General features: G+C 35.0%; 3 protein-coding genes and 1 long non-coding RNA gene across 7 annotated transcripts; 2 read left to right on the forward strand and 2 right to left on the reverse strand.

Moving 5' to 3' along the window:
* On the forward strand, positions 1–2,299 carry LOC121050589. Its single transcript, XM_040511263.1, has 2 exons — positions 1–1,271; positions 1,407–2,299. The coding sequence occupies exon 2, from the start codon at positions 1,460–1,462 to the stop codon at positions 2,297–2,299; it is 840 nt and encodes a 279-aa protein (XP_040367197.1). The 5' UTR covers positions 1–1,271; positions 1,407–1,459.
* Positions 2,300–3,050: 751 nt separating this feature from the next.
* Positions 3,051–6,858, reverse strand: LOC112176697. The gene is made up of 7 exons (XR_005802962.1): positions 6,794–6,858; positions 6,087–6,247; positions 5,076–5,283; positions 4,819–4,877; positions 4,584–4,673; positions 4,131–4,375; positions 3,051–4,034 (listed from the first exon to the last, which is right to left on the reverse strand). It is a non-coding gene; the product is annotated as an uncharacterized LOC112176697 (long non-coding RNA).
* A 1,510-nt stretch (positions 6,859–8,368) lies between these two features.
* Positions 8,369–16,937, reverse strand: LOC121050437. The gene is made up of 10 exons (XM_040510324.1): positions 16,580–16,937; positions 13,785–13,874; positions 13,585–13,657; positions 13,200–13,341; positions 12,943–13,065; positions 12,346–12,427; positions 10,851–10,885; positions 9,772–9,861; positions 9,621–9,668; positions 8,369–8,437 (listed from the first exon to the last, which is right to left on the reverse strand). The coding sequence occupies exons 1-9, from the start codon at positions 16,627–16,629 to the stop codon at positions 9,622–9,624; spliced, it is 732 nt and encodes a 243-aa protein (XP_040366258.1). The 5' UTR covers positions 16,630–16,937; the 3' UTR covers positions 8,369–8,437; position 9,621.
* Positions 16,938–17,103: 166 nt separating this feature from the next.
* Positions 17,104–21,775, forward strand: LOC112175944. Of its 4 annotated transcripts, none has more exons than XR_005802631.1 (2): positions 17,104–17,310; positions 17,553–18,697. XR_005802631.1 is itself a non-coding variant. In XM_040509888.1 (2 exons), the coding sequence occupies exon 2, from the start codon at positions 18,871–18,873 to the stop codon at positions 20,902–20,904; it is 2,034 nt and encodes a 677-aa protein (XP_040365822.1). In that variant the 5' UTR covers positions 17,104–17,310; positions 18,705–18,870; the 3' UTR covers positions 20,905–21,775. The 4 variants fall into 4 exon arrangements, 1 of the variants encoding a protein (XP_040365822.1); XR_005802630.1 differs by having other exon boundaries at positions 17,558–18,697; XR_005802632.1 differs by having other exon boundaries at positions 17,760–18,697.
* The last annotated feature ends 877 nt before the right edge of the window (positions 21,776–22,652 follow it).

Genomic DNA, 22,652 nt, shown 5'->3' on the forward strand with positions numbered 1-22,652 from the left:
CACCCCAAGAACCTGCCAGAAACTTACCGAACCGGCCACCGGAAGCTCCATACAACTCGCAGCAAATATTCCACCGGTTCACCATCTTCCGGACCTCCAATTTCCACCAAATTTTGGTAACAGAAGCCCATTGATCTGAAGTTTCAAGAACTGTTCTCTTACACGTGTACCTCATCTCTTCTTTTCAGCTAGTATAAATATGTACTCAGCTTTCATTTTGTAATCAACCTGATACGCAATACAATTTTTCTCTCATTTCCTCTGTATTTTATGGGCTTCTCCATTAGAGCTTTCATGGTATCAAAGTCAGGTTCGATCGGGATCAGATTTTGTGCCTAGCTAATTGAGGTTCATGGAGCTATCGTTCTCTTCTAGTTCTTCCTGCTAGTGTTGATTTCTGCAAAATCGAAGATTTCAAACTTGAGATAAGTTCATTCTTCAGATCTGGAATTGTGAAAGTTCTGATAGTTGATATTTGTTGCTAATTTTTTTTTGGCTTCGAAGCTTTGATTCTAAGTTTGAAGTAGTATGCTACTGCTCTTAGTCAAAATTCATGAGATTTGTTGAAGTTTGCTTCAGATTGAAGTTTGATGAAACCCTAGTTTTCACTTGTTGAAGTTTTAGTACTTTCTTTTGTGCAATTCTCGTTGACTTACTGTGAATAGAAGATTGTGGAAGATCTAGTGGTTATTTTGGAAGATATGGAAGTCTACAAATCCTAGCTTCTCATCAGAATTTGTTCAAGTTCATATTAGAAATTATTGAAGATCATAGAGCTGTTTTGTTGGAATTTATTTGTTCCTAGTGTGAAGTTGTTATACATTACATAAGCTGGAAGTTGTTAGTTTTTGGTTATGTTCATCAGTTCATCATTGGAGATCATCAGTGGTGAATTTTGAGTGTTGATCTGTGTTGCCTATCATCATGAATACCGATATTGACTTAAGAAATTGTCTACTGTCCAACTTCTGCAATTTGATTCCGGTTCACTTAGATGGCTCTAACTATGTCACATGGAAGTTTTTGTTAGAGACAATGTTAAGAGGTTGTGGCCTGATGAAATATGTCGATGGATCATTTCCTTGTCCTTCACAATACATGATCACAAAAGAAGGTGGTGTCTTATCTGAAATGACAGCAGAGTACCTTACTTGGAAACAAAATTATTATGCTGTTATGACTCTGCTTGTTGCTACTCTATCCAGTGGTGTACTCTCTTTTGTTGTTGGCAATAACACTTCTAGAGACCTTTGGTGTTTGCTTAAAGAGAGGTATGCCTCTACTTCTTGGTTTAACAAAGAGCAACTTTTACAAACTTAAAAAAGGGTCAGATTCTATTAACAACTACCTAGATCGAGTGAAGATTGCTTGTGATTAGTTGGCTAATGTAGGGATTCATATGACAGATGAAGACATAATTGTTTCTGTTCTACTTGGTTTGCCATCAGCCTATACTACCATGAAGACTATAATAAGGGCTAAGCATAACCCCATTTCAATGCAAGAGTTAAGGTCTCTTTTGCTCATGGCTGAAGCTGAAGCTGAACTTGAAGAGGTTGACAAGTCTCTTTCCTTGCCTTCCACTACTGAAATCATAGCACAAGATGATAATATCAGAGGGTCTACTCCTGCACCAACTCTTATTACAAATGCCAAATCTGATGTTAATTCTATGATGCCTACAAGTAGTGTTGCCTCTTCTATTGGATATAATGTGCATTCCATGTCTAATTCAAGTCCTTCACAATCTGCTGCTAGTCCTGGACCTCAGCCTCTATACATGACAAATGCTTCATCACCTTGTACTCCCACATTTGTTGATTATTCGCAGACATCATATCTGGGGTTTCCTCAACCAAGTGCAAATACATGTCTCACCCAACCTACTGATTTCTTTGCTCACAACAATGGTGGTATGCTTCAACGATTTGGTGCTCATATGCCTCAAATGCAAACCAATAGTTACTTATTGCAGCTTGTAGCTCCTTCTACTTTCACTCCTTGTCATGCCTCAAATGATTATGCTGTCACGCCCTCAATTTCTATCAGTAATGGTGCACCTCATTCAATGCCTAACTCTGGATATGGGATGAATAATGGGACTGGTAATGAAAATTTCAATGAGGATGCATGGTTCAAAATAGTGGTTACAATCATGTCCCTCAGTACAACCATTCACAGCAGCAAGGGTTCTTTCTCAACAATGATTCCTACAATGGCATGCCACCTCAGCAAGGTTTTCACTCATTGTCAACCAATATTACCTACTCAGCTGCAGGGTACACTGAAGACAAGATGAATTGTCCTAACTTTTCAAACAGAGGTACAAACTACTTCAACAGAGGCAGTGACTACAAGGATGACAACAACAAACCAAGAAGAAGCAACAACTCATCTCCTCACAATCCCATTGTGTGCCAAATCTGTGGAAAAAGAGGACATTGTGCATACAACTGTTATCAGAGTAATTCTCAGCCCCATAATATTGCTTTGAGCTCATATGTGAAATGTCAAATCTGCAGGACTTCTGGACACATTGCCAAACTTTGCAGATACAAGCAGCAGTCACAAACCTCCTCTCAACCCAAGTCTGCTTCCATTGCTGCTCAACCAAGTTCCTGTTCTTCCATGCCACTTATTTCTCCTGGTTGAAGTACACATATGGTGTGATAGCTTCCAGGTTTATTCACCATGGTTTTCTGCTCTTCTCAACAATTATACATATGTTCCAGCTTGATGATAGCATCCTCCCATCAAGCTGAGGAGGGGTGTTAGGATTGTGATCAAATATATCTGTTGAATATTGTTGCTTTTCTGCTATTACCTTAACTAGAATAGACGCCCGCGCTCTGCCGCGGGTTTTGGAGGTTTAGGTAAGATAAAAAAGGGAAGGAAATACTATAAAATACTATAGGTAAGGGTTATAAGGAAAAATTTACAAACAATTGTGGAAGATTCATTGTGGGGAAGACATTTTAAGTCCGAGCAATGGTACCCGCGCTTTGCTGTGGGGATTTGTTGTTGGTAATAATTTATAATAATGAAAGATATAATTGAAAATGACTTTATTATTGATCAAACTGATAAAATACCATATATTACATCAATTGCAGTAGTATTTTTGTGAAGAGACACAAATTGTTCCCAATTGAATTGCTCTAGAAAGTACTTCAATATCATCTGATTCCTCCAAGCCTTTGATTTCCATTACCACATTGTTCTGTGATAGAATATGTATCCCTCTAGACAATCAGCTTTCTGTTTTAGCCGTGCAACAAGTCGCTCACCTGGACGGAACTCCCTCTTGAATTCAATTTTCTTATCAGTCAGACTTGATTTGGCAAACTAAAGTCAGTAACTGCTCTCTCTTCCGCAAATGGATATTCCTTTACAAAGTACTTAGCAGCTAAGAAGAAGCCTCCGCTTAATGTCTCGATGTATCAACTTTGGTTCAATGGCGTTGTGTAAATAAGAAAGAATGCGAAAAAGTATATCTTGTGACTCGTTGAATAAGAAGAACACGTTGGCATCAAAGGCAAATAGAGATACCCATGGTGACGGATACCTCCATGAAGTTACTGCTCCAAGTTTCCATTGTTGACATACATGCAGTATATCTGAGATAAACAAACCTTGCGATACCGCACTTTGCCTCGGGTAGTATAAATGCATTCTAGTCATATAACAATTGTAAATTGCTTTTTTCCTAACTGAACTAACAACCAACAAAAATCAAACGAAAAGGATTCAAATAAGAAACCAACCCAAAATCAGAAAAGAACATTCACAGGTTAAGTATTCTGCATCACTTCTAAACGCATTCTGTGTCACATTCTCACTCTTTTCAATCGATCCAATCGTTCATAGGTGAAAATTTTCAAGTTAGGCACCTTCTTTTCCAAGCTCTTTAAAACCTCTTATAGTGTTTTGCAATCTAGTAGCTCTTCTTGATTGTGTGTAGACAGTTTCATTGAAACTGGTTCATCACACTCACTGTCCAATTCACCACCAAGGCAAGGAAGAAATATCCTTTCCTGATCAATGAAAGCAGTGGAGATTAGTATTCATCATGGCACTACATTTGACTTCAATATAGAGGAAATTAATATTAGCACAATTAAGTGTGGTACCTCAACGTGTGTTGGGGTTGGGTATTCAATCATTGATTCAAGTAGTTGAGAAGCTACAAATACTTGATTGTTTAGCTGCCCACACACTTGAATTATTTTCTCTTGGACCATTGGAATCTGTTTGAGTGGGATTTCAACTCCAAGATCAATCCGAGCAATCATGACTCCATAGAAAGCTTCAATGATTTTTTCCTGCTTGTGAATGGCTTTGAAGCTCTCAATTTTCACCAAAACTCTTAATAGATCTGCAAACAATCCCAATAGATAAAATCAATTTTATATAAATAGAAAGCATAGATCTTTCAAGATTAAAGAAAGCTATACATTAGCTGCTACATAATAGAAAGCAAAGGCGTATTCCCCAAAAAAAAAAAAAATTATAGAATTTTTTCTCCCTCTTCTCCTCTATGCAAAAATATGATACCAAGTATAAGCTGATTTGTTATACCACACCTTCATTCTTAACAACTCATGGTCTTGGACAGGAAGGGAAGATCTCCACCAGGGTATAACCCCCTTCAACTGTGATGATAGCAGCTTGGACTGCAGGGAAATTATTTAAACCTTTTTAAATGTATGCACTTAAGTCTCATGGGCTTTAAACATACTACTCAAAACAAATTGAAATAAATCCACCAAAAGAGACAATCAATATTCAGTACATTAGATAATAGTGTTAGAACAAAACCTCATTGTTAATTTCATATATTGGCAATCAGATCACTCCAGCTCTACCAATTCGTCAAACTGCATAAAAATTAGAGAACAAAAGAACAATACTTTTTTAGTATAGTAATTGACCAAACTGATGCAGCAGCTTTCTTTACATGCATAAATGATATACTATTACCTCAGTAGTAGGAAAAGAGTTAGATGTGTTATTACTAAAAGATAAATTTGTGCTGCTTAGACTTAAAATTGCAATGATAAGCATAGACTGTTTACCTCATCAAGATCAGTTAATCTTCTCTCCAAAGTAGAAGTATTCTTGTTTAGCCCTAACCTTTGAAATTCAGGTTCAAGTTCTGCCTCTATTTTACTCATCGAATCTGAACTTATACGAACCCTACCATCATACTTGGTTCATTTTCTGTTCAGGAGATTTGTTCTAATTCGAATATCAGTAACAATCATCCTGTGATCCTCTGGTGTGCTGTTCCAAACAATAACCTCTTAACATAAAAAATATATATAAAATATAAAAAAAATATATATAGGAAAGCTGATAATGAATTTGAAAAGCATTTAGCCAACGTTTCCTTTAAAATATATATGAAGCCACAGCTGTGATTCTTTATACTGGAAGATACGTATCTATGTGATTACATACCACTATCCATTTCCTGCCCTACAATATTCCCGGAACTGTTGGCATTCAGATGATATACTGAATACAAAATATACTGACATTCTTTTTGAATAATGATAAATGCATAATGCCTCTTATAGAAAGCTTAGATACTGGTATATTGTCTATCGCTATCACTTGTAAATTTAGGGGTAGGTTTGTTTACTCAAAATCTAATGAAATGAAATCGAAAAAATTCAGGAAATTATTTCTGGGAAGCAAAACTCACAATAGATGAATTTATAATAAATTATACAACAGAAAGTTCAAGTATAAATATTAATAACCATATTTTCATATGATTTCCATTTTTGACATGTACAGACTAACATGTTGGATCTAGTATCTATTTTTCTGTTTCGTAAGTAAATAGATCAAATCTATACAAACTAATCCGAAAGTAACAAACCCAAAAGATTTTGAAACAGCTAAACATAAAATCTATCAAATCCATCAATTTTTATAATATTTGAAACAACTATACTCTGTGTTTCAATGCAATTAAAAACAGAAACGTAAATTAATCACAAATTCAGAAATAGAAATTTAAGAAAGAAAGAACTCACAACTCGCAAATTAAAAAGCAAATTGGCTTAGAGACAACTAACCTCGTACTCAGATGATGAGGTGACAATCTCCTTTTGTGAATATCAGCTATCTCTCTCTCTGTCTGTCTTTGTGCAAAGCAAAGCAAACAATCACAGCAAATCTCTCTATTTCTGTGTGGATCGTTCTTGATAAGTGATCGAATTGAAATGGATCAAAATACCTGAAAATATAACCAAAGACAGCACAGCTTAGTGGAAGTTGAAACATGAAGCTAGATAACTGAATTTTTATTTTTTATGATGTAAGACGTACAATCGATGTACAATTAAGCTAAACGCATAAGAATTCAGTCAGTATCTAAGCTATCAGTATCATTATTGCCTTCACTTCAAATTAAATGTCAAAAAATTACATCCACTGAAAAGACAATAGGAAAATGGACAACCATATACTGGTAACCCCAAAATCATATATCTAAAGCTTGTCCCAATCTCCAGTTTCTCTTTCTAAAGCACCAACACAAACAAAACAAAACAAAAGAAATAACGATACTCTATAATATTTGAAACAACTATACTCTTTGTTTCAATGCAATTAAAAAGAGAAACATAAATTAATTCCCCACATTAATTGATCAACCAAAACAGAAATAAGATGAGTTAAAAAGAGAAACATAAATTAATCACAAATTCAGATATAGAAATTAAAAAAAGAAAGAACTCACAACTCACAAATTAAAAAGCAAATTGGCTCAGAGACAACTAACCTCGTACTGAGATGATGTCAGTATCTCCTTTTCTGAATATCAGCTATCTCTCTCTCTCTCTGTCTTTGTGCAAAGGAAAGCAAACAATCACAGCCAATCTCTATTTATCTGTTTAGCCAACACAAACAAAACAAAAGGCGCCAGCAAGAAATATAAAACAAAATGCCTCACCCTTGATTTTAAACTCTAGAGGTTTGACAGTTTAGCTGCTGTTCTGTTTTAAACCTGCAGAAAAGAGGCCGGTCAGCTACAACCTTTGGTACTTTGTAATACAATTGGGGTATACTGTCTTTTACGTACATATATAAATTAAAGTATTTTGTGAATTAAACAGAAAAGAATGAATCAGTGGTATCATTGCAAATTTAAAGAGGAGATCCAATTAAATGTGCTGCTATCTAAATATGAAAAGAGAAGAAAAGACGAAAAGAAAAAAAAAGAGAAGAATGAATGTTCGGATATACATAACACAAAAGAAGGCTTAATTAACAAACTGCAAGCGAAGTTCTTTCATACTCGGCTTCAGAACACAAAGGAAGAAAACCAAAACAATCAAAATGTTCAATGAAGATAAAGAAGTTTGGCACTTAAAAAGCCTGTCAACTCACAACTGAACTGGCTATTTTATTTGTTTATGTGATGGTCCATAATTCCATATTCCAGCTGAAGATGTAAATTCCAATATTAAATAACAAAGATATCTATTACAGACATGAATAAAACATAAGAATAGTTTCACAAAAAAAAAAGAAAAACAAAAATAAAAACAGAGGCAGTATAAAATAAAAATTAATACCTTTCAATTGATACGGTTCTGTCAATAAAGAAACTCTGGTTTGCAACTGGACTGGAACGTGAATGTCGACCTATTTGCAAAGTTTGGAAACAGTTAGTTTGGAACCATGGTCAGCACCAATACAAACCATATTAACATTTATAAAGTAGAAGTAAACATGGAATAAAAAACTGAGACATAAGAAAAATCCAAAACATGATTAGCATCAATACAAACCGTATTAACATTTATCAAATCTATACCATGAATACAAACCATACTAACATTTATAAAGTAGAAGTAAACATGGAATAAAAAACTGAGACATAAGAACAATCCAAAACATGATTAGCATCAATACAAACCGTATTAACATTTATCAAATCTATACCATGAATACAAACCATATTAACAATTCCAAAACCAAAAACAAACTAAGGTGAAGTACAAAATAAAAATTGAACTCTACTAAAGATAAATAAAAATGGGTTGGTTCCCTGAATGAAAATTTTAACAGAACATGGGTATTCATTACCAAAAGCTTAAATCTTGTCCTCCTTTCTGCCTTTTTTTTCCCTTTCGAAAAAAGAAGAAAGAATTAAAAAACTCTATCTATATTATAGATTGGAAATGTAGCAACGAACAAACATATAAGCCAATGAAAAAAACAAACATTGTAAACAGAAACAAATCAAACCAAATCGAAAGTCAAAACATCAAGAAGTAAAGGAATACGTAGCATGCATCAACCATCAAAGCCCCATAAACAGAAAAATGAACTACTGATAAATTTTACCTGCAGTCAACAGTGATGTCGATTCAATGTCTGCGGAATCCCTAATCGTTGCCTCAGTTTTCCTACAGCAGACCTGCATAAATAGACAAATAAGAGATGTTATAACAATTATCAATTGTTTATTGGCTCCAATCAAGATTGTTGAAATAAACATGGTGTTTTAAGGCAAGGACTGCTGAAAACGCATTCCTACACTTATTTCTACATTTTGGGAGTGTGGTGTAGAAGTCGAATTGTTAATTAGAAAGCTGACATTTTAATTTCCAAAATTTTGAATGTTAACTATCTTTGTTCCACACCAACATACAGCAACGAACAACTTTCTAAAGTAAAAGGACCATAAGCATTTTCAGGGATTAATAATAATTATCAAAAGCTACTTAAAGTCTGATTGTATAACACGACGAAATCAAAACCTTAATGTCGAGTACTTGTTTTGATAAGACCACAGTAACAATATCAATAACATATCAACAAATACTAATTCTTTGAATTAATACTGATATGCATTTGGGGTTCTTGTTTCCAGAGAAGAATACACATATGCAGAATTTAAAGAATGATATCGCAGAAACAGGTGATCAATGTTTGAACTTCTGACTTAAAATCACACGAAATTAATAACTTTATGGATCAAAGGCAAGCATCAAAAAACTTAAACCATCAGAAGCTAATCTTAAACTTGATAAGACAAACAGTGAGAACATCTTATTGAAGCTTGCATAAATTTCCTGAGTAATAAAAAAGAAACAAATGTGATTCCAGATTGAAGAACCAAAAATCAACTATATTCATATGGAAAAACAATAGAAAAAGGCTCAATTCATTGTATAATGAAAGGCACAGAACAGGTGTAAAAAAACTTATAAATTTTATGAATATGAATTTATTGCAGATCAATTTTAAGGTGTTAAAAAATAAAATAAAAAACTGCTTAAGATCAAAATACTAACAGAATTTGGCAGAGAACTAATACAAATCCAAAGGCAATCAACGTTAATTAAGTATATGCATTTGTAAAATTGAGTTTAACATTAGACAAAGAGAGTGAATACAGTTGAAACCAACTTAAATGGTTGGTTTTGATAAGCAAGAGATGTTTTTTAAATCCATTTGAAAATCATAACAGCAATTTGAACAGACCAGGCCAATCAGAAGTATCAATTCTTTATTACCAAAACTATTGAAAAGAGTGATTTCTAATATCTAAAGCACACTAACTACATTTTGTATATAAAGAATTTGAAAATCTATACCTCAATGCAAGACAACTGAAGAATCTGCCTGCAAACTGTTCCTAAATTCTGCAAAATACAGTGGCAACAATCAAAGAATTTAATAATACCATCGGTATACACACTATAAACTAAGTGGAAAAATTATCTAATATAATTTTACAGTGTATACCTGAATAACAATAAAAAAGCAAGATAACACTGATCGATAGACAAAGGAACAGCAGCAGCAAAACGATGCTAAGATTCTTTTGCATAAAATCTGAAGAAGCCAAATAAAACAACAATGAAACATTGAAATTAATTGTTAAACTACAAACACTAATTTCAATACAAAGTTTCTGTATGCGAAAAAAAGAGAGAGTTAGTTTTGATATCAGAGGCCAGACATATAGAAATATTTGATTCATTTATTGTTCAGACTATATGAACATCAGAATTTTAGTTTGATCTTACAATTTATGATCAGTTTCCTTCAATACTCAATACATTGCCTATACTTACTTTCAATCTATGATGGATATTAATTTTGACCACAGGTTGGATGCTAAAGGTACTGCAGAGTGGGCTGTAGACATCTGTACTATTGCCTAAACTTACATAGTAACATAACTGCATTTTACTAAATGAACTAAAGCAATGGACAATATGACAGATAAGGATGAAATTTCAAAAAATGCTCATTATAGCGTCAGTTTCAGAATCATCAACTCCCATGCCTGATTTTATAATCAGTTTATAAAACTTATCTCACAATTTATAATCAATTTCCTTCTATACTTAATAATTCATTGACTGATACAAATTGTGATAGACGACAATTGTAATCATTGACAGAGAAAAAGGGAAACTCAAATGGAACTAATTCAGATTGGATCAACAAAATGCGGAGGACACCAAAATGATTTAGCAGTGGGTGCCTATTTTAATATATTGGAGTCGACTAATACTATTTCGTAAAGAGTTTGAATATGCACAGTTGATCAATTCTGTTTAGGATAAATGCAGAAACTAAGCCTTAATGGGTGTGTAAAGGTATAGCTGCCAAACAAAAGAAAACAATTCATACTATGATTGTCCTATCCAAATTGATATACAAAATCATATCTAACTTTGTTAAATTGCAGACACAAAAACAAACTCGCATTATTTGGGAATTCTGTACTTCAGTGCTTTCTAAATCAATTGCTAAATTCATAATTATGCTCTAGATCCAATTCCTGGGTGACTGCCTTTGCCTAAACATCTTACCTCTTAAAGGAGCTATCTCCCTCACTCTCCACAGCCTACCTTAGGAAGTATATAAGAAAGTCAAATTATGGACCACTTCTTCAACTGTAGTTAATTGCGAATGAAAGCTTTTTTATAGTAGAATGTACGATTAAGAGAAAAAGAGATCATAATAATGATAAAAAATTAGAAAAGAAAATCAAACAAAGATAGGAGATTAGAAGAAGGCACACTTGGTCTTCCCATACGATGCAGGGTCCCTCTTAGAATTAAAATTTTTATTTATATTAGTTGCTCAATTGAAATAAACTCAATAAATCCCTTTAAAGACAACACCATCATTCGTTCAAAGATGCAGGGGTCCCTCTTAGAATTAAAATCTTTATTTTTATTAGTTGCTGAACTGAACTAAACTCAATAAATCCCTTTAAAGACAACAACATTCTTTTTCTTCCAGTAAAACCTGATCACCCAAAAACAGTAACACCTCTTTTCACTATTCTTCTACTTATTTTTATTATAAATTTTCTCTTATTGATAACTCTTTCTTTGTCATCTTCACAGTTATATATAAAACTCACACAACAATATACCAAAGAGACTTTTCATTTTCCAATAAAAAACTTTCATAATTAGTTGCATATTTTTTATTTCAGATCTTCCTTGTTTGGTGATTTGCTGCCATGGATTGAAATATTTCAGCTCAAGAAAGCAACCACAATATCTTAAAAGCTGCGCTGAGAGGTATACCCCAAGATTGAAATAGGGCGAAAGGAATTGATAGACCACACACACATCCATACCCTAGGGTATGCAGCTCATAGGCAAGTATAATTCAAAAAACAACTATAGTCATGCATAACATGCAAGAAAACAAAAGACTCAGACCTCAAATTGCACCAAATTCAAAGACAATACTTCCCACGTTTGAAATTTTTACAAAGATTTGTTTACAACCATCCCAGAATCAAAGCCTAATAATAGTGAATAGTCCATGGAGAAATTTAACCATTCCTTAGATACTAAGGTCTTTTTTCACTTAATCGAAGCATGTAGTAAACACCCGAAGTAGCCACTATAATAGCAATTTGAAAACTAACAAAATCGTTTACACAAACGACCTTTAAAATCAAAAGCATAGATGGTGACTCATTTTCAACCAGATTGGTTAACATTGATTGCTATTGATTTTCAAATGCCTAATGTTTAAAACACTAATTAATATCTGAAGTTGCCATAAAATTTAGACTGAGCAAATTATACCTAAAGCTTTAAAATTAGATTATCGAATCAGATTGGTTAACATCGATTGGCATTGACTGTCATATATCAACTATTTAAAACAGTAATGTCTAAAGCTGCCATAAAATTTAGACTAAGCAACTTATGTCTAAAGCTTTAAAATTAGATTACAATTGGAAAGCTTTCAAGTTATATATCTGGCACTATAATTAGGAATATGAATATATCATTATCACAAAATTGGGAATTATATTAATATAGCAGAGGAGTTTACCTAAGCCCTGACCAAGTTATGACCAGAAACTTCGATTGAAAGAAATGTGCTAAAGCCTTGGGAAGTATCTGATGATAAAATTCTGTGGGAATTAAAGACACAGTTAGATTGGCTTTAAGGAGAAACTAAGGCATAAGAATGCCAATACGAAATAGGATTACAAATCAAACACAAAAGCAAATCAAAGAAGCAATTAAGAGCAGTTTACTGAAAACCAATGGCGTTTAACAGTTGCTTAGCTTTATTGAACCACCCGCACAACTCAATAACACAGGAAAAAAAAGAAAGGAAGGTAAAACCAAACCCAAAGGCCAAAACCAACTAACCCAACAACCAAGAATCAAAATCTTCTTTCTGTTCTCATATCAAAACTAACATCAAAATCATACACTAACAAATAAAATACATTTACTTTTATCCAAATAAGCCTAACTTTCAGTCAGTAAGAAGAACTGATTGATGATTCCCCTTTCTGGGTAGCTAAATGATAACACCTATCTCCTTTCCTCTACTCTTACCCAAAACCACCATCCCCCTCAAAAACAAAAGAAGAAAAAATCCAACAACAAAAATCACAGAACGATTCAAACCACATACCTTTGCAACCGGTTTTTTCTTTCCACTCTCTTTTTTCGCTTTTTTCGATCCCAGACCCAATAGATCTTCTCCTTTCCTCTCTTCTATCCCTCTTTGCAGACCCGATAGATCTCCTCCTTTCCTCTTTCTTACAAATGTAACAATCAGAAACAATTATCCTCCATAAACAATTTCTAAAAATAACCCAAAACTATCATCCCCCTCAAAAACAAAAAAAATCCAACAACAAAAACCAAAGAACGATTCAAACCACATACCTTGCAATAGATCTTCTCCTCTCTCTTCTTTCGCCTGGACAGAACTGAAATTGTTTGTAAGCCACTGAATCGCAGCCCGATCGTTATCCAAGACTGAGAAATGCAAGGACGAAAATGACCCGATCGTTATACCTGTCCAACGCTGACAAAAGGAAGGACGAAAATGACTTTTCCGCCAACCTGATATTCTCCTTGAACAGTGAGGACAAACGGGTTTTCCGCTTCTTAGCAATAGTGTAACAGTGTTATTCACCCTTTATATATAGAATAATTTTGTTCTAGCAATCTTTTTCCTCTTCTGTGCCTGATATCTGATGCCATAACTACATTGAAAACCAAGGGAATTAAAATCAAAAATGACTTAAAACCACTTTTATAATCAAACCTCAATCCAAAACATTACAACAACCTGAGTGCACACTGTCCCAAAGCTCTGCAAAATTAACATAAAGGAAAAACTAATTACAAAATACAACATAGTTACTCAAACATACATAGTTATATAATGTATTTTGCACAAAAAAAAACACACAATGAAAGCAAACAAAGCCGCTAATTGAGCAAACAAAAATTCAAAGTTCATACCTGAATAAGAATGAAAGATGCAGACAACGTGAAACAGTAGACCAAGGAATAGTGGCAGCCAAATGATGTTTAGACTCTTTTGCATAAATTCTGTAAAAAGCAAACATAACTGTAACATACTTATCAAATTAATTATATAACTACAGAAAACAATACCAATACCATATTTGTTAAACCAAACCAAAAACAAAAGAAAAAAAAAGTACAAAAATAAAGGAAAATTTTTTTCTTACAACAACAAATTCTTATTTCAATTTGATAAAAGTACGTAAACAACCACGCTCATATAGTTAGGCTTTAAATATTCATTGTTGCATTATTTGAACTTTTATAGAATTGCAAGGACCTAGGGAAAAAAAAGAAGAAAACTAAGTTCAGCAGCCAAATTGGATTCATTTCAACTGTTGGTACTCTTCGAAGCTAACCATGGAGTTTAGAATTAGGAGACCAGACCAAAAGTCTGTGAAGATCCACTTTAAAAAAAAATAAAAAGAAAAACAAAGAACTTTTTCCTAATAAAGCAAAAAAAAAAAAAAAATCTGGATAACTTTTTCATTTTTGTCCTTGCTCTTCTTTGTGTATCCAAATGATTGGAGTTGACATGCTCATTAGATCTACATTCGTGATTACTCACTGTTTTTTCAACAATCTGGATAACTCTTCTATTTTTGGGTCCGTTCTGGTTTGAATTTTAGTTTTCACTTGGAAGAAATAAGTCCATATTGCACAAAAAAATCGCAATTACAGGGGTAATAGCATCTAATATGTTGATGTAAGAATATATAATTTTCAAAGATCGAGGCTTTGGTATCTCAGTTAGGCTGAAGGAGTCATCTTTATTATCCTCACCAACCCAAAACACTGTCTCATACTACCATACACATACAAAGTCCAAATCCCAGTGAAGAACATATAAGAATTCATTTACAAAGCTGCAGTACACAGAAAATCATAAAATAGTATATATTACACACACACACACACCCCACTATATGTATACATGTATCAGTATGAGTATATATATATATATATATATATATATATATATGTCACTATATGTAAGGCATCTATATCTATATATATGTATGCTCCTGGTGAAATTATAATACACATATATCTATATCACTAAATGTATATATGAGTATGAATACATATAGTATATATATGGTTGCCTATATCTATATATATGTTGGGCATCCCATGCATCTCAAACATCACAATTCACAACTCATCAAACTTCTCTCTCTCTCTCTCTCTCTCTCTCTCTCTCTCTCTCTTCAGGACTCTCTCTCACTTCATCAGCAACCGGTTTCAGATCGGCCGGTAAGTCCACACCAGCCATCATATATTATATTCACAGAGCTTTTCAGTACTACCCATCTCTGATCTCCAGCAACATTTCTGGTCATTACAGAGAGATTTTGGGTAGGATCGAGTTCAAAAGGGTGGTTCAAATGTATACATGATCAAGAGCTTTAGTCATATATATAGTACTTAAACCCCATCTGAGTTTGCAATTAGCTTATTATCTTCGATCTTCCCCAATCTTTCTGGTACTAATTAAAAGCTCATATGGGTGGTCAAAACATCCATATATGATCAAGAGCCTTGAAGATATATGTATATAAATACACACGTAGTTATTACTTACAGATGTTCTTAAGGTTGTTCAAGGTTTCTGAATCAGTGTACTAATTTCACCTCATTTCATATGCAGTACTATAGAGAGAAAGGTTTCTTATCGTACAACTAAAAAGAGAGACGTGCAGGATTAAGTTGAACATATAAGAATTCATATAAAAAGCTGCAGCACACAGAAAATCATAAAATAGTATATATTATACACACACACACACCCCACTATATGTATTCATGTATCAGTATAAGAGTATAAATATATATATATATATCGCTATATGTAATGCATCTATATCTATATATATGTATGGTCCTGGTGAAATTATAATACACATATATCTATATCACTAAATGTATATATGAGTATGAATTAAGGAATACATATACAATGAGTACAGCACACAAAAAGAGATGGGAATTATAGGCAACCAACCTGAGAAAGATGATTGGAATGTCAACAGCAGCTTGACAATTGACAACAGCTCAAATGCTACCTAATCTGCATACAATAAATCCAACTGATAGAATGAAAACACAAAGCTAAATGACTATATATATTATTCGTAAAGTTTATCTAATCCCATATATTACAGACTAACATACCCAAAAACTAAGCAATCCCATGAACCTCTGATTACAGAAATAATTAGTTGCTCCGATCTTTAACAATAATAGTTGCTCATATTGTTCACCAAAAAAAAAAAAAAAAACTCAGAGAACTGAGCTGCGAGGAGCGAGGTTGAGAACATGAGGCATTAGAGAGAGAGAGAGAGAGAGTTGAGAGCTTCAGTTATTATTTTGCAACTACAATAAGAGTATAATCACTTGTGGCTGCCAGGAGATTTTACCAAACATATACCCAAATCAAACACACATCTCTTCCAAAACCCAGTAACCTCTTGGACCAAATTCTTCAATCTCTCCACTTCTTTATCCTACCCCAACAATCTACCATCAAAATCAAAAACCTTACATCAAATCGAAAAGAATAGACCCTACAACTTAGAATCAACTTCAATCAACCAAGAAAACCCCCAATTCAATCAACCAACAAAACCCCCAACAAAAGTATCACCCCCCTCAAAAACATCTAACAAAAGAAGAAGAAAAATCAAACAACAAACAACACAGACCGATTCAAACCACAAATCCAATACCTTGCAACCGGTCTTTTCTTTCTTCTCTCTTCTTTCCAGAGCACACACATCTCCTGCTTTCGCCTCTTATATTCCTCTTTTCTCTCTGCTCTCTTCTTTCGCTTTTGTTGATCTTGATGGTCTTTTCCTTCTTCTCTCTTATTTCCAGAGCTCACAGATCTTCTCCTTTCTCCTCTTCTATGCCTCTTTTCTCTCTGCTCTCTTCTTTGGGTTTTGTTGATGTTGATGTAAAGCCACCGAATACCAACCCCGAGTCCCCGATCATTTGGATACACAGAGAAGATCAAGGACAAAAATGACTTTTCCGCCTTCTTGATATTATCCTGGAACAGTGAGGACAAATAGGGCTTTTCCGCCCCTTATAAGAAACAGTAAAACAGTATTTTTCATCCTTTATATATAGAAAAATAAGGTCAGTTAGCAATCAGTTTCTTTGTGGCCATCAGTTCTCTTACACGTGTACCTTATCTGTTCTTTTCAGCTAGTATAAATATGAACTCAGCTTTCATTTTGTAATCAACCTGATACGCAATACAATTTCTCTCTCATTTCCTCTGTATTTTCTGGGCTTCTCTATTAGAGCTTTCACTGTGTTGGAAGAAGGGTCTAGTTGTGGAAGGAATAGAGGTCAGGCCAGAAAGAAAGGAATACTGCGAGCGCAAAGGCAAGGCAAGGGCGAAAGAGCGAGCCAAAGGCAAGAGAGCAATGACCATGATCTTATTATTAATCCAGTACGTTAACGTTGTAGCTGATTATAATATTTCTGAAAAAAATAATTACAATAAGCCAGTCTAAACTAATTCAGAACTTACCTCTGGATAATCAATCTTAGCAATAGATATTCCTATTCAAGCTAAGCCTAATTCGGTCGTTCGGAGTCCTTCCCTAGCCTTTACCATTATATATATGCTTTAGAGTAGTCTTCTCTTGATATAGCTCTGACTAATTCTAAGTTTCTTTCTAATATGTCAAGCAAAGGTTCATGCGAAGTATTCCCAAGTCTATTCTTCACCTTATTGACGCTATTATAGAAGTACAATTACAATAAAATGAAAAGCAGAAAGGTGACTCTAATCACAAGAAGAATGCTAATTGTACAGCTCACGCTAGCAAGTATATCGATCATGGATTTATATTCTTTGACATTCATCAAGAATATGCATGTAATCTCATGATACAGGTAAAGTACCCTCAAACCTATCAGACACTTCCCGGCCAATGATAGCTTTCTGTACACCAATTTGCACCAGGCATCTAGAACATAGATTGGTACATATTTTCATGTTCATTGTGCACTTCCACTTGATCATCGGCCCCCAAAAACATGGCACCGATGAATTATTGAGCAACCGCGTTCGTAAGGGTTGCCACGTTGACCGTTGTTAGGACTTTGGAGCACAACCAGGGTGCAATAGTCCAATAGGCTCTTTGCAACGGTCAGGGACTCTGAGGGGAAGCCTTTGAGCTGCAAAACCTGGGCTTCTCGCCACTATGCTAACAAGGAGTAGACAAAAGATCAATGACTTTCATGTTTGACAATCTCATGATCTTTGGTTGTATGGATCTGATGCAATGTTTGTATGAGAGCTTGGCCATTTATACGAGTTTGGCTGCAGTTTTTAAGTTCGAATTTTTCATGAGTCTCAACCATTTGAGTTCGTTAATTTCCGCCTTTTTATTTGTACGTTTTTTGTCTTTGGTTGGTCAGTTGCTTTAGGAAATGCATTTGCAATTATTTGGAAGTTACATATATAACAGACTGACTGCTCAGATATCTAATCATTTTTAGAAAAAGTAACATATTGCAATTAAGTCGTAATATTAGTAGAACAATCCCTCCCGAAGAAAATATCAGCAGCAAAAGGGTTTTCAGTAGAACAATCTTGGTGAATGAAAACGTCGTTGGCATAAAATTTTGACTAAATAAAATAATAAAACTTCGTCGGCGTAGGGATTTTATAAATAAAACGACGAAATTTCGTAGGAGTTTCGTACATAAAAGGACGAAATTTAGTCGGCATTAGGTTTTCAAAAAAAAAAAAAAATTGTTCGGTCAATCCAAAAATAATATTGGTAGAACAACTTTAATGTCTTCTCATGGTTGACTTGCGATTCACTTCTTCAGCTCATTTGCCGATGACACGGCCTTTAATTTCTGGATCGTCTTCGCTTCACAAGCCACCCAAATTCATATTGGCCGGTCTGAATCTGCTAATAAGGTTGGTAAAGTTTAGATGATAATACAAGTTTTCTAATTTTTGTTTTGTTTGCATTGTTGATTTGCTGTAATTATGTCTATGAGTCTGAACTTTCTGGGAGGAGCACCTTTTCAACTCCTATACGATGGTGTTAGGGTAGCCATAGGTAGAACTACCAAGTTCAAAGCCCTCCTCTTAAATCTCGAATCGACGCTAGACTGTTTGCAACCACGAGTCATCCAGCAGATAAGAGACCATAATGTGGAGCTGAATCTCCCAAACGATATAATTCAAGACCTGCAAGTGAAAATGGATGATGGTGTGGCACTCATTGCCAATTTATCTAGGCTTAGCGTGTGGAACTGTCGCGTATGGGGGGACTGTTGCAACTGCATGAAGCCTAGCTATGCAGACCAACTTGCTGCATTGGATAGGTCTCTTAGACGACTGTTGGAGATACTAAAGCTTGAGCAGATGAGGAACGTGGTGGAGCTCTTGCTTTTGGCAAGGAGAAGTAATGACCGACAAGATGACTTGGAGAGAAGACAGTTGGAAATTCTGAAAGCGCTGCAAGAAACCGGGGATATGTTAAGAGCGCAGCAGGAAGTAATGGAGAGAATTGAAAGGAATGGTGCTGCATCTTCAGACAGAGGAGGGTCAGCTCCTGCTCCTGCTCCTGCTCTAGGAACAGTATTTAGGGTGTTGTTTGATGTTGTTATCAGAGTAAAGGTCAAGAATATGATGTATGAGCGAATCCTCAAAGATTTTGAATCCACTCTTGAATGCTTGAAGCCACTTATAGAAGAGATGGTGGAGTCTAACAAGTTGCTGCATCTTTCAAATGAGGAACAAGAATATTTCATAATGCAAATGGAAAAGGGTGTAGAGTTAATTCACCAGTGCTCTGAGGCTTGCAAGAGAGGAATAAGGTATAAAAAGTACGAATACACCAAGAAACTTCTGGGATTGGATGCATGTCTTCAAAGGCTTTTCATTGAACTCAAAGAGCAGGTAGTAAGGAATGTGAAGGAGGCCTTGGTGCTTATAAGTAACTTGGAAAAAGAGATCACAGAAATTGAAGGGGTTGTTGTGGTACAAAGTGATGAAATTGAGTGTTCGATTCCAGCACCTCAACCCCGATCACCTTTAGTTGGAGAGGATTTACAAAATGTGCAGATAAATCAAGAGGTGATCGAGGCTCTATGTCCCCCCCTTGTATTATGTGGTTTCATTAATCAAGGCTTGAGGGCAACTGCAACCGCACCCGCACCGGCCTTCGTTTTTATAGAAAATCAAGAGGTGATCGAGGAGACATTCGATGCAGTAAGCAACTTAGAAGAGGAGATCAAGGAAATTAGAGAAGTTCATGTGGTACAAAATAATGAAGTACAAAGTAAAGGTCCTCAACCTTCATTGCCTACAGCTGGATCCAGTGTACAAAGTATGCAGGGAACAAGGGATGTGATCAAGGAAAGATGGGACTCGGAAAAGTTGCCGGATGTCAAGCAAATTAAAGGGAAAGGCTTGTTCGAATATCCGGTTACTGGTGAATATGAACTTCCACCATTTCCAGTGGGACTTGCACAGGAAAGAGAAGATCACGCTGATGCATTCAGTAATGCATCATTGGAAGAACCGGTTGATGAATTGGATATGCATGTCAGCTACTTGAAACGGAAGCTTTTACATGGTGGTCACTTAGCCATTGTGCTGACGGGACCTGAAGGATGCGGGAAAACTAGATTGGCAGAAAAGTTTTGTCAAGATGAGGAAGTCATAGATGAATTCAAGAACAATATTTTCTTCGTCCCTGTTTCGGAAAGCCCCAAATTGCAGCTTATTGTTCAAAAACTATATCCAGAGGAGGGTTACAGGAAAATTATGTTGCCAGATGAAAATGGAGTTCATGCAATTCAGTGGCTGCAAGCATTTGTTAAGCATGTAGGACATCATCGTTCTCTGTTGGTCCTAGATGATGTCTGGCCTGGATCTGAATCCCTTCTTGATGAGTTTGATGAATTCAAAAGGTCAAATTTCAAGATTCTGGTGACATCAAGATTCGAATTTCCTAGATTTGGTTCCTCCTATTATGCAATGACGGATGATATACTTAGGGTAGGTAGATAACATGAAAATATTGTCAATTGCATGTCACAGCCAAGGAAAAGAAAAAGAATAATGAGGGTAAGAACAAGGAAAGAAATGAGAAGTCTCTATGTTTGTGTACATTTCTAATGCCTTATACTATATTGGATTGATTGTGTTAAATTGGCAGAACTCAGTAAGCCATTTATAGAACAGAAAAATGTCTTCTGTGTAAAATTACTAACAAGAAATCCATCATTTACACACTGTTATTAAAGGAGACTTCTTTATTTGTCTTGGATGTGAATAATTGTAAGAATTTGATATTTTTTCAATCCAAAAGTTGATTCCATTTTGCTAACTAAGAGCGCTACTTAAATTTATAAAATGAAATGCTCTTTGTATTAGTTTATTGTTGCAATTGCTACCAGAAAACCACCAGGCAAGTACTGCATGAAATTTTCGATTTAAAATTTATATATTAGTACAAAGCTTAAACAGTCACCCGGAGGGTGAAATTATCTTCCAACAACAGCTTTCTTAACATTGATCTTCACACTTTCTCAGTAGCCAGTCTTTTCTTTTTCATTGTGGCCTTCAACGTCAGAATGATCACCTAGCTAGACCATAGCAACGATGAATTATTGAGCAACCACGTTTATAAGGGCTAGAGGGCGGTTCAATAGGAACACAACCCGGAATTAGTTTTCCAAGAGAGGTTTTGCAAGGCTTAGGGAGTTTGAGGGAAATCCTTCTAGCGGCAACCCCGTGGTCCAGCGCCACCATGCTAACAAGTAGCAGGCAGAAGATTAATGATTTCATGTTTGACGATCCCATGATCTGAGGCTTCATTCACATTTGTTATATCTTATTCAATACGTGTATGAGAGATTGGCCATTTATATGAGTTTTCGCTGCCGTTTTACGTTTGAACTGTGGGGTTTCTGCTGTATTCATTTGCTGTTTCTTCCTATTTGATTGTTGATTTAATAACGAGATTTATTTTTAGTTGAGGCAGTTTGGGAACTATTTCGCAGTTATAGCACAACAGACTGATTGCTGATTGTCCTATTTTAGGCATTGAGGTTATTAGTTAGAACTTAGAAGAGAAAAGTTCTTCAAAACAAATAACTATTTTGGGATCACTCGATAATCACATGTAATGATCGGAATTGTTCATTTTGTTAAGTCAGTTTCGCTGATCACTCGTGCAGAGAGCAACAAAATAAACAATCTTTTATCAAATGTGAACATCTGGTAGTATACAGCAAGTTTACATGTACTGGTTTATAGTACGTTGTTCGTATCTCATTACCTGCTCCTTTCAGAACCAAAATATGAGAATACACTCCTAATCTGTCCATTGATGTTACAAAATTGTACTCCTAGTTTGAGGTTTCACTCAAATGGAGGAATTTTATTAAAAGACAACCTTGCACCTCCAAGATCTGATAGAATTTCTACATGTTTCTGATACTCAAGAATATCCAGCACACATTTTGCTCTCTTTGCTCCTGAAAGATTGCACTTCATCCAGATTACAGCCAGCTGGAGTTTTGTGCAATCCAGATATATGACCATTACAAGTTACTCTGGAAGAGAACCACCAGAGTAATCTGCAATCTAGTTAACCAACCATCAAGTGCTGTTGATAATCAAAGGACCGCACAATCCTACTAGTTCTTGCAAATTTAAGTTGAAAACAAAAATGGCACTCAAGGAAATAATATGAATCAATCATAAACGCATATACAAGTAGCACTGGTTTTAAAATTGCATCTCATACACAC

Source organism: Rosa chinensis, chromosome 7 (assembly GCF_002994745.2).
Source record: "Rosa chinensis cultivar Old Blush chromosome 7, RchiOBHm-V2, whole genome shotgun sequence".
Taxonomy (NCBI): Eukaryota; Viridiplantae; Streptophyta; class Magnoliopsida; order Rosales; family Rosaceae; genus Rosa; species Rosa chinensis.